General features: G+C 32.4%; 2 protein-coding genes across 3 annotated transcripts in view; one reads left to right on the top strand and one right to left on the bottom strand.

The window, feature by feature from the left end:
• The window catches only part of LOC145286070 (U7 snRNA-associated Sm-like protein LSm11), a 61,281-nt gene that overhangs the window by 14,486 nt on the left and 32,531 nt on the right, over positions 1-14,264 (top strand). The window lies entirely within an intron of this gene.
• The window catches only part of LOC145286067 (coiled-coil domain-containing protein 166-like), a 35,152-nt gene that overhangs the window by 10,970 nt on the left and 9,918 nt on the right, over positions 1-14,264 (bottom strand). For both annotated transcript variants that reach the window (XM_080134741.1, XM_080134740.1), the window contains exons 2-5: positions 11,822-11,875; positions 9,321-9,375; positions 4,638-4,782; positions 1,502-1,581 (exon numbers count right to left, since the gene is read on the bottom strand). In XM_080134741.1, the coding sequence (XP_079990867.1) occupies positions 1,502-1,581; positions 4,638-4,782; positions 9,321-9,375; positions 11,822-11,875 (334 nt within the window). The remainder of the gene's footprint in view (positions 1-1,501; positions 1,582-4,637; positions 4,783-9,320; positions 9,376-11,821; positions 11,876-14,264) is intronic.

Raw genomic sequence — 14,264 nt, forward strand, 5'->3', positions numbered from 1 at the left:
GTTTTAATTTGTATTCGATTAATTAAATAACTAAAAGGGAATATTCACTCATTAATCATAGGAAAATAATGCTGTGGCTTAAAACATAACATCAAATACATTTTTTTCATTTTAATATTGATTTACCATTATATTACCATTATATTAACATTAGTATAAATGTATGAAAATGAAAACAAATAATTTCTAATACTTATTATTTTATATATTTTTTTGTGATTATCCAGGTAGAATTTTAGTCTTTTTTTACTAGAACTAGTAAGCAGTAATAAAATCTTATATACTCTTTCATAGTCGACCATTTAAAAACCCAACAAAGAAACATGATATAGTAAAAAAAAAATAATCGCTTTTCTTTAAAGTTTAAAAATTTTACACTAAACACCCATCTCTTTAATTAATACTGATTCTATTATTGTATCATTATCGATATCCCAAATAATGGCAGACAAGCATAATACAAGTGAATAGAACTGAAAATCATTTCTTGTTATTCTATAATTTTCATGATAATCATATCGTCAACAACATGCTTTCCTTAAATTCTATAATTTTCATGATAATCATATCGTCAACAACATGCTTTCCTTAAATTCTATAATTTTCATGATAATCATATCGTCAACAACATGCTTTCCTTAAATTCTATAATTTTCATGATAATCATATCGTCAACAACATGCTTTCCTTAAACCCAACATGAACAAAGTTTCTTTTTTAGAACTGCACGCCTGTGGAAATCTCTTCTCTTTCCCTGCTTTCCAGCTGACTACAATATGGTCATCTTCAAGTTCAACGTAAACAAGTTTTGGATGAGTCGTCCTCTTAAGTAATCCAATTTACCAAATTTCTACTTCTAACGATTACTACGATAATGTCTGATTGACTACTCTTATCCTTCAGTGGCCTTGATAAGTGGTGACTCCTTTACAACAAAAAAAAAAGCACTAAGCCTAAGTATGAACTGGTGGGCGAGAATTTTAAAATCAGGATTAAAACCATAAATTTGATTTCATCTCATTTTAAAGAGATAGCAGCTGAGACAATTTCGTTGAGCGGGTGGAGGCGGGGTTAAATTTTTAAGCAATTTTCATTGCAATAACATAAGGTAAAGTACTTGGTACATTCATTCCAGAACAATGCTGTGTATTCTTGCTAGTATTTTGAAAAATTAAAGTTTTCAGTAAATTATTTTTTTAATCGACAATAGTATTAGTTATGTACTCTTAAAGGACGCACTTAAAATAATGAAAAGTGTCAAAAGTAAACAATAAAACAGAAAATTCCTTGAAGAAAATGGAAATCCTTTGTTTTTACATAAAATTGAAATTATTCAGAACCATTCTAGAGCAACAAATTCCACTTCCATTTAATATTAAAAAGGTAATCAATAAACAGTTACCTTAGATGAGAATTTCTCTTGTTTTAAGATAATAAAAAAATTAAAAAAATTAATTTTAGCTTTTAACTTGCATTGGAATTTGTCAATAAAAATTCTTACTTTGCATTCATTTAGTTCTTTCATTTGCTGTTTGGTTTTCTCTAAAACATGTTTCTTTCCCAAAAGAATTATTTCCATATCTGTAAATAAGATAGAAAAAAATCATATAAGGAAAATTGGTCCATTTTGACATTCTTGGTATTACAATTACGCCTAAAGAATTTAAATAAGATCCTAACATTATGTTATGTAGTCTTGTTGTGTTGACAAATTATTATTATTCCAAGTTCAAGTAAAAACAAAAAACTTGGCGGTAAATTTTTCCAAAGGCATCCAAACTCTAACACTTCCATTATTAAAGCTTAAATTGAAGATATTTGGGGTGTGTAAAAGTATTGAGACTGAATCTAAGTTACCACCTTATAACTTTGAGAAAGTGTGTGCGTGCATGTGTGTGTTTTAAGACTTGACATGACCAGCTAATTAATTTGATCTGGTCAAAGATAGGATCCAAAATGAAGTGTTGTGTGTCATGTGAGATACAGAAAGCTCAGTCACTAGGACTTCATCCTCAGGAATTAAGAATGACTAACCATGATTAATAGGTGACCAATTTTCAGGGAGATCTTAACTCCCTCGGGGTTGAAATGCAGTTATCAAATATTTTACCTCAACCAACAGGGCATTCATTAATGCTATTAATTAGGTTTTAAGGATCCTAAAAAATAAGCAAAACAAAATATAAAATAATTATTCCTTTTCAAAAGAAAAATTTTTTTATGTTTATTGGAATTATGATAATTTAAATATAAATCAAATAAGAAATAGGAAATAAACTCATATTAAAATGAGAATGTAGAACAAGAAGAACACGATTTCTGCATTTGTTTATTAACAAGTTTTGTGAATTAAAAAAATAAATATTTAATATATCTCTCCCTTTTCTTAAAATTAATCTTTACCTATATCAAAAATCGACAAAAAAAACAAAACTACTTAGTTTTCTTATCTGTATGTTTATAGATGCCACATGCCTAGAAATCGATCGGTATTGATCCAAAGACATCTTTTTTGTTTTGCTTATTTTGTGGGATCCCTAAAATTTAATTGATCCCATTAATGAATAGTTTAACAACTAATATACAAAGTAACAATATTAATAATAAATAAAAAGCGTATATAGGATCTACAAAATATTCATAAAAAATATAAAATTAGTACTACATTCTATAAATATATATGGGAATAAAAAAATCGATATTATTATTAATTGAAAAAACCTCACAATTAGCATCTTCTTGTACTGCATATAAGAAATATAAATTATGTTTATTGGAAAATATTAAATTATGAACTTCAAAAAACAAATTCAATTATTAAATAATGTGTCTAGCTCAACTTTACACTTAGTAATGGTTCTCACAATGAATGATGAATGGACATCAGACATATGTTAGTTACTGGTCACAACCATCATTCACTCATTCAATAATGGCCCTTTCAATAATCTAGAAATCTTAGCAGTTTTCTACTGATTACAGAAATTATATTGAGAATATTTTTCAGACAATATTTAAATAACTTGTACTTACTTTATACTAGCGGGGGGGGGGGTACCCGGCGTTGCCCAGGTGCTTGTAGGTGTGTGCATTTTTTTTTGGGGGGGGGAGGAATAGAGAAGAACAAAAAGGAAACTTAACCCTGTTTAAATATAAAAAAAAACGATAAAAAACAGCGATTTTAAAAATGGAAAAAAATAGGGGGGGGGGCTTGGTGACAGGTCGGCTCAACCCACAGCCTTGAGGCCCATAGGCTGAGCCTGAACACCTGCACACCTGCGACAGTCAATGTAAGAGCGATTAAAAAGTGAATGTCAAACATCACGCTATTCCACAGTTTTTAATGAGGTCAAATCGTTTTACTGCGGGATAATTGACGGTGACGTTTACATCCAGTTCGAATCCAGTTTCGCTGTTTTTATACTGAAAAGTGAAAGCAACATGCAGCAATCTGAATATGTGGAATAGTTATCTTTTGAAAGTTGGGCAAACTAAATAGACAGGCGGCCCCCGCTGTTAACTCGTACATATTATGATTTAGATGTGATATAAAAAGTTTTAAGAAGAAGTGACACCCACGAAAAGGCGTCGGAAAAAAGCCTTTCTCAGACATACACAAAAACGCACACACACACACACAAACAAACATTTTGGCTTTTATATATATATAGATAGCATGTGTATTCTCTACAGTGTGTTTACCATGGCAATTCATGCGCTCTTATTATGTTTTAACATGAACTCGTTCATTAGTAATTACATCTGTAATTTTTACTCGCTTTTATGTAATATCTTGTATTATGTCACTTTTGGATTTGCCTTTGACAAACCTTATCTGTGAAATATATATATTACATGTGTGTGTGTGTGTGTGTGTGTGTGTGTGTGTGTGTGTGTGTATACACACATGCAAGCTTTATATTTATTATTACTGTGTTTTGTTTTTCATCTTTATTAGTTTACTGTTTACTTTTGACTCTCATGTGTTCTCAAAATCACGTATATAAGATACCAACACTCATATCATTTGGAATAATAATATGATCATAATACAAAGAAAGAAAAAAGAAAAGTTCCTGATTGCTTTTATGAATATCAGAGTTGTTTTTAAACCAACTACCAGTAAAAATGAAAAAAGTAATCTGTTTTTACCCCACCCACCACCACCCCCTGTGCGCTAATTTGATTCCTGGTGACTTCATATTCTTTATTGCAACCAGATTTTGGTGATACTGAATCATTTGTAAATATATTTTATATAGTTTCTGATTTTTGGCTGGACACACATTTTTTAGAATAGGAAGAGTGTTCTTTAATGGACCAGGAGAGCAGGGTTCAAATCTTAGTAGACATATTAAAGCTCTAAAAAAATGGTACTTGATGCCCTTTTTCTAAACACTCAGCATTATGTGAGGGTCAAGGATAAGTGGAGTAATCTTGGGAAAAAGGGGCACTCTGTCCTACACTTCACTAATGAAAGCTAATGAAAAGGAAGCCTTCACGTGGCTCTTGACTGTGATACTACAACTTTTTTATAAGATATGTTGTTTTGAAATAGTGTCTAGCAGCATTTTTTTTAAAATTCCTCTAAAATTAATAGTAACCGTTTATCAGAACTGAAAGCCAAACACCATTACCTTTCTTCTTCTCTTCATATTCTTCTTCCATTTGTTTCTTTTCCTCTCGTATATTCTTGATGATTTCTTTATTATGTTCACTCAGACTGATAATCACAGTTTGTCTTTTGTTGGTCTTTTTACCCATATAGTTCATATATTCATGCTGAAATACAATAGGGCCCTTCCATTACTTTAAGAACATTTATGTTTTTTTTTCTCATTTAACTGATGGCACCAGAAATGATGTCATAGATTTTGTAACCTCTGAAAAAACTTTATTAAAACTTACTATGAAAACACTCATGGAAACACGCGTTCAAGGGTAGCATGTGCATATTGTAAAAAATCACTGACACTCTAATTTGAAATCTGACTAATAGAAAGCGAAAAAGTGACATATGCAAATTAAGACGCAGTTGAATTTGAGCAAATAAAAAGCCGGTATTTCTTTCATTGGTGAGAACATTCTTTTTGTTGACTCGGAAGTCAGTTGAACATATGGTTAATTCGCATGTCAGTGGAAAGAAAGAAATACGGATTTCCTACGAATGTCAAAACAGGAAAATTGTTGTTGAAAATTGTCATTTTTGCATGTGCCGAGAACATTGCAAACTGAAGAAAAATTCTTTGTTTTTGTTTTCTTTGCACAAACATTTAACGGTATTTGGCAATTTAAAGGTAAACTTTAATTTCAACACAAAGCTATTCTGACTGTTATCATGGTGAAGATATGACTAAGCAGTGACATGGTGAAGCCATTTACTTGATTAAAGGAGGCATTCACAGATGATGCTTTCACAGACTGTAGGAAGTTAACCATGGTAAAATAGGCTGGCGAGCAGATTGATGTTTACATGATATCAGATGGGTGGTTGGACTGGCTGGAAACAATGGAATGCAGTCGCAGAAATTTCCGATATCATAACATGACAGATTGTATTTTCCTTCGTAGAAAGCTCATAGGGCGCCTCTAAGTATGCGTGTGGCTGCGTGTGGTGTATGAAGTAATAAAGAGAGAAGTCTCTTCAATCACAAACGGCTGGAATGACAAGGTGACAGACTCCTTACTCTGGCGTATGATGCGTGAGACTGTGGGCACAGTAAAACAGAATGACAAAGCTTGTGGGTATTGGTGTGTGGATGGCCGGAAACTGAAGAGTAGCATTGGAAAGAGATGGAACTGTGGTGGAGGATGCTTATTGGCTGCAATCTGAGGACAATGCTCAGCATATTAATCTGGCTGAATTGGATGCCATGTTGAGAGGGAATTAACTTGTTGCTTCAGTGGCTGACCAAGGTGTTGCACATAAAGACTGACTTTGCGTGTATACATAACTGAGTGTCAGACACGCTTAGTGGAGAAGTGTGAGTTCACACCAAAGCTGCCCGTGAAATGCTCGTTGGAAGACGACTAAATACCCTCAAAGAATTTGTGAAGGAATATGAGCTCACAATAGACATGAAATTGGTTGCGTCAATTCACAACATGGCCAATCAATTGACGAGCGTACTACAACAATGGTTTAATGTCATGAAGAAGGATGCCGAACCTGAGCCACTGATTGGTGCAGTGCATGTCGCTGAGCTAGAAGCGGCCCAAATCATGGCCATTCACAGAAATAGTGGACATCCAAGAGTGCAATGCACTGATTATTTTGCCCAAAGATTTTGCCTTGTGACGACAAGAGCAGCAGTTAGATTGGCAATATGAATGTGTGCGGAAAGTCAATCTAGGAGAAAGGAAAACTGGAGGTGAGCAGCAATTAGCAACAGTTGGGAATGGACATTACACACTATGGTGCTTACCATTTCCTAATTATCACAGATGGTGGCCGATCCTGGTTTTCAGTGTAAAGGCAGTTAACATGGCAGGATTCAGCAACTATAATTCACCTACTAGAAGTGGTCATTTTTTAACGTGGTCCACTTTGTGAACTACTGACAAATAATAACACAGCTTTCTGCAGCAAAAAATTCAGGATGTTTGCAGATGAATGGGGTGTGAACTTCATGGCATTGAACCATCGTTGTGCATATGCCCCGGCCGGGAATGGTATAGCAGAGCAATGCTATCACACTGTGAAACAGTGTATCTCAAAAATATAACAAAAGCAAAACACATGAAGAATTTACTTACAGTTGACACATCGATTAAGTAAATGACCCAATAGATCAGCTTCGTTCAGTGAATAGTGAGCAAAAATGAAGAAAATTAGATTCATTCTTGGGTAACATTTACACACATATGAACAATACGTTGTAGCAGTCTACATCGCAAAGGAGACTAAGACAAAGAATAACACAAATTCTTTTTTTGTAACAGCAACGTTTATTTCCTCATTCTCCACACATGACTTCTTGGTACGTGACGTCACCCACATGATGGTCTTCTTTAACATGCTCTCTCCCCTTTTTATAATCTTTTTCCTTACAGTGACATCATTTTACATTTCGCATATATGTGTACATGCGCTGTTACACTTGGACCACATGAGAACCAAGGCAAGATCATGACCCTTTTTCTAGGACTTGATCTTTTTTTTTCAAGAGGTATAACTCTGAATCCATAACCTCCAAAAGGAGATAACCTTTTGATCGATAAATTACTATGAAAATGATTAATTTCTAAACACAAATATTTTATATCTAACCCTCCCCACAAAAAAAATTTAATAAAAAAGAAAAAAAAAGAACATTTCTACCTCTATCCTGCATGAAAATAAAATTTTTGTCAAACACCAAACTAAGGGAAATAAGACAATAAAATGAAGGAGGAGGAGGAGGAGGAGGAGGAGGAGGAGGAGGAGGAGGACTATTAGCATTGGAAAAAATCTGACGTATTCTACTTTACCTTTGATATATCATAATGGATTCTTACAGGAAAAAATAGAACTTTTATAAACAGACATACAATGGGTAGATTATGATTATTTATTTCTAAATAGACAGTAATGAAAGTAAAAAAAATTAAATGAAAGCAGTTTTAGATTAAAAAAAAAAGGAAATGTATAAATGTTGTTAATTTATTTGATGCCAGATTCATTTTAAAAATATTTGAAAGTTTATCAACCTTGATGTAGTGTGCTTCTGGAGTGAAATGAAGCTACTATTTACTAGTTGCAATGGGTTATATGGTATTATTAATAGCAGATACTCTTGTGGTTAATTTAGGCCCATTATAAGGAGTTGATAGTTGATTGGTTGGTTTAATCATGTGACAGGAAAAGAAACTGAAAAGCATACACTTGCTCATGTCAAACTACTTATCTTCCCTTGTTTTATGCCCTATTTGTATAACAAGTCCCTTTGAGAAGAAAGGGGATAAATATCAAAGCTTTTTAATAAAGGATAACATACATAAGTATTTTAACATTTAATGAAACACATTGCCAGATCCAAAAGAATCTTAACTTTTCTACCAATATCTCAGCATAGACTGAATTCATATATGTTTGCCAAATCAAAGAATGATGGAACTGTTCAAATCCCATAGAAAAGTTTTGTACAAAAAAATGATAATTTCTGATCTAAATTTCTGATTTCTAAATAGATTTGTTCTACTTATTTTTGTTCACAGATGATTTCCCTCACCACTATACACAGTCTATTGCAGGTACTTTTAAATTAGAAGGACAAATACATTCTGACACGTAAAATTTATCATGTAAAAGTTTTGGGCCACTTTCCATAAATCAAAATCAAAAGGAAATAACTCTTTACTATCATCAAGTATATTTTTTTATCTTTGGAGTTAATAATGAAGTCTTCTTTTTTTGATAAAAAATAATGTTTTTGCTTGGTAGGATGAACCCAAACTTTCACATAAACATTTTCACCAGTCAACCTATATTTTTTTTCAACATTTTAAACATTCACAATAGATTTTGATGTTATGAAAATAACACTGATAGGGTCAATGTATCATCTTTGAAAAAGGATAGAAAACATTAATTTATAAGTATACATATATATTTTTTAATGATTATAGTTTAAGGTGATTCAAGATTTTTGCTTGTTATAATGATTATAAAATTGTGTGGCATTTGCAAAAATATCAAAACCTTTTTTATGCTGACCAACAAATTCTTGTTTCTATTCAAATACAGAAATATTCAACTAAAGGTAACAATTATTTGACCTTAACAATTCCTTTTTGTTATGTTTTATTATTTGCGAGCTAAAAATGATTTATGATGTATTAGTAATGAAGAGTTGTTATGCTGAACTGAAATTGGTCATGTGTGGACTAATCCTGTGGCTCAGCGTAGTGACGTTCTTATAAACTTCTTATAGTGTTTTGCTGGATGGAAGGAGAGAAAAATTATCAACTCGACATCAGTGAGACAACAATTTACCTCTCCCATTTCCTGCTTCCAGGTAACCCACAGAGAAACTTCCAGCATACCTTCTCACATACAGAGTAACTGACCTTCTTCCTTCCCAAGAAAAGGACAATATATGCTTGAGACCTGTATTTATTCAAAATTACAGTTCAAATATTTATTAATATACAATAATTTTACAAATATTTTGTACTTATTTCTTTTTTAGCTGTATTAATTATAAAACAGGTTTTGTAATTAATACCAAGATCTGTTCATATAACAAACCATTATTGATGTTATCTGTATGCAGATTAATAAGCAAGAAAAGTATCCAAAATTTTGTGAAATTCCTGCAAGGATCAATCTTGAGACTTACACTTTCAATTCGAGTTTTGGCTGCTTCATCTTCCAACCATCTATTGAAATTCTGTCTGTAATAAAAGTTAAGTAATATTTTCTCTCATTTTAAAGTGAACAAAATTAAAACCACACAAACATATATGAACGCATGAACAATAACATTGAATTTTGAAATAAAAAAAAAAATTTCCTTTTTAGTAAATGTTCAAAATATCTCAGCAGTCGACAATATAATAGAATTCATGAATTCCAAGAAATTGCAATCGATTTTTCTTGGAACTATTTTTCTATAATCACAGCTTCAAGCCTCTAATCAGTAATGATTATACAGTTTTCTATTCCTCTGGCAATGTACCAGTCACATATTTTGATATACTATTTTCTTTTGGTATAAATAGAGAGGTTTACCTCTGGGTGATCGGCCCATTGACCAGTTAAATGCCTTGACATAAGAATACAGAAATTTGTTGGATTATGTCTTACAGCACACATGCAAGTTGATTTTCCCATCTAAAGTTGGAGTTTCAAGATTGTATTAGCTGAACATTCTGTCATTTGTTCTTCCAACTTGCAAGCAAGATGATAAAATCAACAAAAATATATTACATCTCCTTTGTCAAAATTGACTCCTAGCTGTTTTAATTCCTTTTCAGCACAGCCAAAATAAAAGGTATTTCTATTAACCGTCCATGTTTTCTGTTGTTGTCTAAGTAGACATCTATGAGTCAAATGGACATTCTATCTACTTATTTTGAATATAGAACTAGATGACCTTTCTATCATAGCCAAACTTTAATTATAATCGTTATAACAATGATTTGAACTATACTAAAGATAATAATCATACTAAGACTAACACTATAACAGCCATTTTAATAAAAGACCATGATCGTATTTCATGTAATAAAAATATACTTATGATTAAGAAACTCCAACAATTCAAAGATTTAATCCAAGTTTAATTTTACCATCTTTTTTCACTGGTTAAATTCCTGACTCCATTTTATTTATAGCAATTATCTATTATTATATTATTATTATATTATTATTATATTATTATACTAAAAGTGAATTAACCAACATTTGTTTCCCTAAGGCTTATAAGATTGCAAAAGATAATTTCTAGACATTATAGTCTTCCATTGACAAATATGCTTTTGCAAGCTGAAAAGGTGTTACATTGTGAAGCTTTAGAAAAATGCTCTAGAATGGAGAAAAGAACGAAGACTGAGTAAATTATATAAACAGTTTGTCTCATACATCAAAAGAGAAATTGGTAAAATCAGTTAGAAGCAGTAGGGCCTTTCACAATAAGGAGTTTCTGTCATATATTAAGGATGACTGTAATCCGTGTTTTGTCTAGAGAAGTTGATTTTCATGAGAGCTAGCGAACAATTAAGCCAATGTGCCTGTCCAAGCAGGTTGGGTCCTTTAGGAACTCTTGACTGTATGACTGTGTCAATGGGAATTGCACATTTCAGTCTAGTCAGGCAAAACTCTCATCCTGCGAGTCTGAATACCACCTGTAATATCAAAAATAAAACAAACAAACAATTATCCATATATATAAAAGGCAAAATTGGTGCACATATTTTTGTATGTCCAGCAAAGGCTTTTTCACGAGGGTTCTGGGGTGGGGGTGGGGGGTACTATGTTATAGAACTTTTTATATACTCCCTAGATTACAATATCTATGATTTGTGAAGGAATATCATCTCTAAATTTATTTCGATCGACTTTTTTAAAATTCACGTTATTCCATCCTCTCGCGTGTTTGTTTGTGTTTTTCATATAAAAGCAAAACTAATCGAAAGCAAAGGCAGCTTCTTGGCTTTTCTGCAGGGACGTTCAGAAAACAATTAGCTTTGATCACTGTGGGGGAAACCCCTCATATCAGACAATTGCTATTCATTTGGACACTCCCTTTTTGTGGGGTGCTGGTTTTCCCCAACATTGTGGGGAAACAAATAAATGAAATGTCGGAAAACTGAATTGGACTTCAGCCAACCTTCATTTCTGCACCTGCACTTAGCAAGTCAACCTTTTGATTGACATTTGAAATTTGAACGCTTTTTACTTCCTATTGCCTTGTAGCATAGCGGTAAGATGTCACATTTTCTTTCACTTTATTTTCCGCCTTCGCGTCACGGGTTCAAGCCTGCCTGACTACTAACACGTTTTTTTCTTTTACACCTCCAAACACCCGGGCAACGCCAGTTACTCTCGCTAGTTTATTTATAAATTGGGCTTGCGGTTTTTGCTTTGGAGGGAGAATTTCTTGTTGCAGGGTTGACTAGATCAGATAACGACTTCGGACCAAGCCAGATGATATCGACTGGTGTTCATACAACATGCTGCAATGATTAACAATAAAGACTGATGGACTAGAAAAAAATATAGAAAAAAATGACAAAAGTTGAGAAAGAGATTAACTTTACTTTATATATTAGATTAGTAGAGATACCTAATTCAAAAGAAACACATCCAAGTCTTTTACACAACTAAGTCAAAGGATACAATTCTGTAACTCTGAGTTTACATTTTTCAAGTTCATCTGTGATTTCTTCCAAGCTGTAAAAAAAAAAAAAAATTTTATGAAATGAAATGTTCTAATTTTAAAGAAAATTATGTAAAAATCTTAATAGAAATTCATAACATTTACTAATGTTATTGGAATTCATAAATAAAAATGAAATTGCATAAAAATGAAAACACATAAAAAATAAATCATCATTAGCAGTTGTTTTATTTAATTAACTTTTCAATTTTGAATGTGTTTCATCTGTTGCAAAGACTAAAGTTAGAAAATGTTTACAATTTTGAAAATAATTGAAAAAATATTTTTATTTTTTTATTTATCAACCTTTAAAAAGGAGCCTACAAAATGAGTTAAACATTTTTAAAGAGGAAAATTTTAACAAATGCAAAAACAGGAAACAAAAAGATAATATGCATAAAAGATTATTTCATTAGAATAAAGAAAAACAATCTCTCTCTCTCTCTCTCTCTCTCTCTCTATATATATATATATATATATATATATATATATATATATATATATATATATATATATATATATATATATAGAGAGAGAGAGAGAGAGAGAGAGAGAGAGAGAGAGAGAGAGAGAGAGAGTTTTTGTCCATAATCTTCTCCTGCATTACCCAGGATACTTGGAGAAGTATATTTCATTTTGATGGAAATAGATACAGCATTATTGTGTGGTTTACATTCACACTTAATATCCATAAAAAAGAAAATATGATGTTTCAGTTTACTTCATTTATAACTTGAAAATTATGGAAATTAAAAAAAAGTAAGAATAGAAATGAAAATAAGGAATTTGAGGTTTGGAGTAGGAATACACGGGGTTCCTTATCAATCCTTAAAGATTTTACCAAAATTTATTTCAATAAAAGTCACTTTACTTACGTTTACCTTTCACTTAATCATTTACATCTATGCATATGACACAACTATCTATGGCAGCATTTCAAAGACCATTGATGATCAAGAGTTTTCTATCTTCTGATTTTGAGCACGTGGTGCAATAAGGGAAGAAGTGGCTTGTCGCAATGAGCATTCTGATCTTCACTTCTCCCCAGTCAAAATGAATGACTGTCTCATCAAGGAAGCCTCCCACCCCTCCCTTTGATAAGCTGCTTCTAGGGTTGACTTTCACCACAGACATGAAATGAAAGACTTACATGAAATCTGTTGCGAAGGTTGATAGAAAAATGGTCAAATTATTCTATCACTTCAAAAAGTACCTGAGTCTTGGAATAATCCTCTACTTGTATCAGAGTCAGATTCATCCCAAGATGGAATACTGCTCTTATATATGGGAAAGTGCCACTAGGAAAACTCTTTCTTTTTTTGACAGAGTACAGAATTGACAATGTAATCCAGTGAAGATTGATCTCTTCTCATCCCTGCAGCTTCTTTCGCACAAAACGGATGTTGCTAGCCTTTCTTTACTGTATCATTATGTTCATGATAGGTGCTCGACTGTGCTCTAATCTTTGCCCCGCTCCTGAAAAAATTCACAGCAAGAACTCGTCTGACTACAACCACAAGAAGAACATCTTTTTCTTTCTCTCACTACCAAAAACCAGTTGGAGCTTGCATGAGCAGAGTTTTTCCCAGAACATTTCATATGTGGAACAAGATACCACAAGTTTGCTTCCCAGCTAACTACAGGATAGTAGTCTTCTAGTAAATGTAAACAAATATTTGTTGAGCTGATTTCTTGGAAAATCAAGTCCTCTTAAGAAATCCTCTTTCCATTCCACCCACTGTTTCCAACATCCTTGTGATAGTGAATAATGCCAAACCAGCAATCTTTCTAACCTTTATCCTCGACTGGCTTTCAGGCCTTGATAAGCAGTGATTCTTCAGTGAAAAAAAAATGACCAGTGCTATTGTCATCCCTAAAATAGCGTATCTGTCCTATTTTTAATATTTCAATATAGCATGTCTATCCAGTTCTATTATAATCATAAAAAAGAGCACATTTGTCAAATTTATGAAAAAAATCCAGACTAAAAATATTAACCACGATAGTGTGAATGTCATTTTTTTTTTGGGTTTTTTTTTTTGTAAAGATAAATGAATTTCATATGAACTCTTTAAAATGAAAATGCAACATTCACATTGGTGTCAAATTCAACAAAAATAAATACAGACTTTTTGGTTTATAAATAAAACATTCGCTAGGTCATGTTGATTACCTTAAGTGTGTGAATGACAAAATAGATGTTACAATTTCACTTTGGAAAGGCTAATCAACAGAGACAGAAGAGTGCCAATGTCTTTCTTCATGGCTGCCTGGGAGATCTGTCTGCCCACTAATCCTTAGAGGACTCTGGATAGAGTTCTTAAAGATGCAACATAAATAAAAATGTCCTGAAGTCTGGTTGGTTATCATGTAACAACCTCACTATAGCTGGTCTCTGCCAGA

Source organism: Euprymna scolopes, chromosome 10 (genome assembly GCF_053919585.1).
Source record: "Euprymna scolopes isolate OS-2025 chromosome 10, ASM5391958v1, whole genome shotgun sequence".
NCBI classification, from domain to species: Eukaryota; Metazoa; Mollusca; class Cephalopoda; order Sepiida; family Sepiolidae; genus Euprymna; species Euprymna scolopes.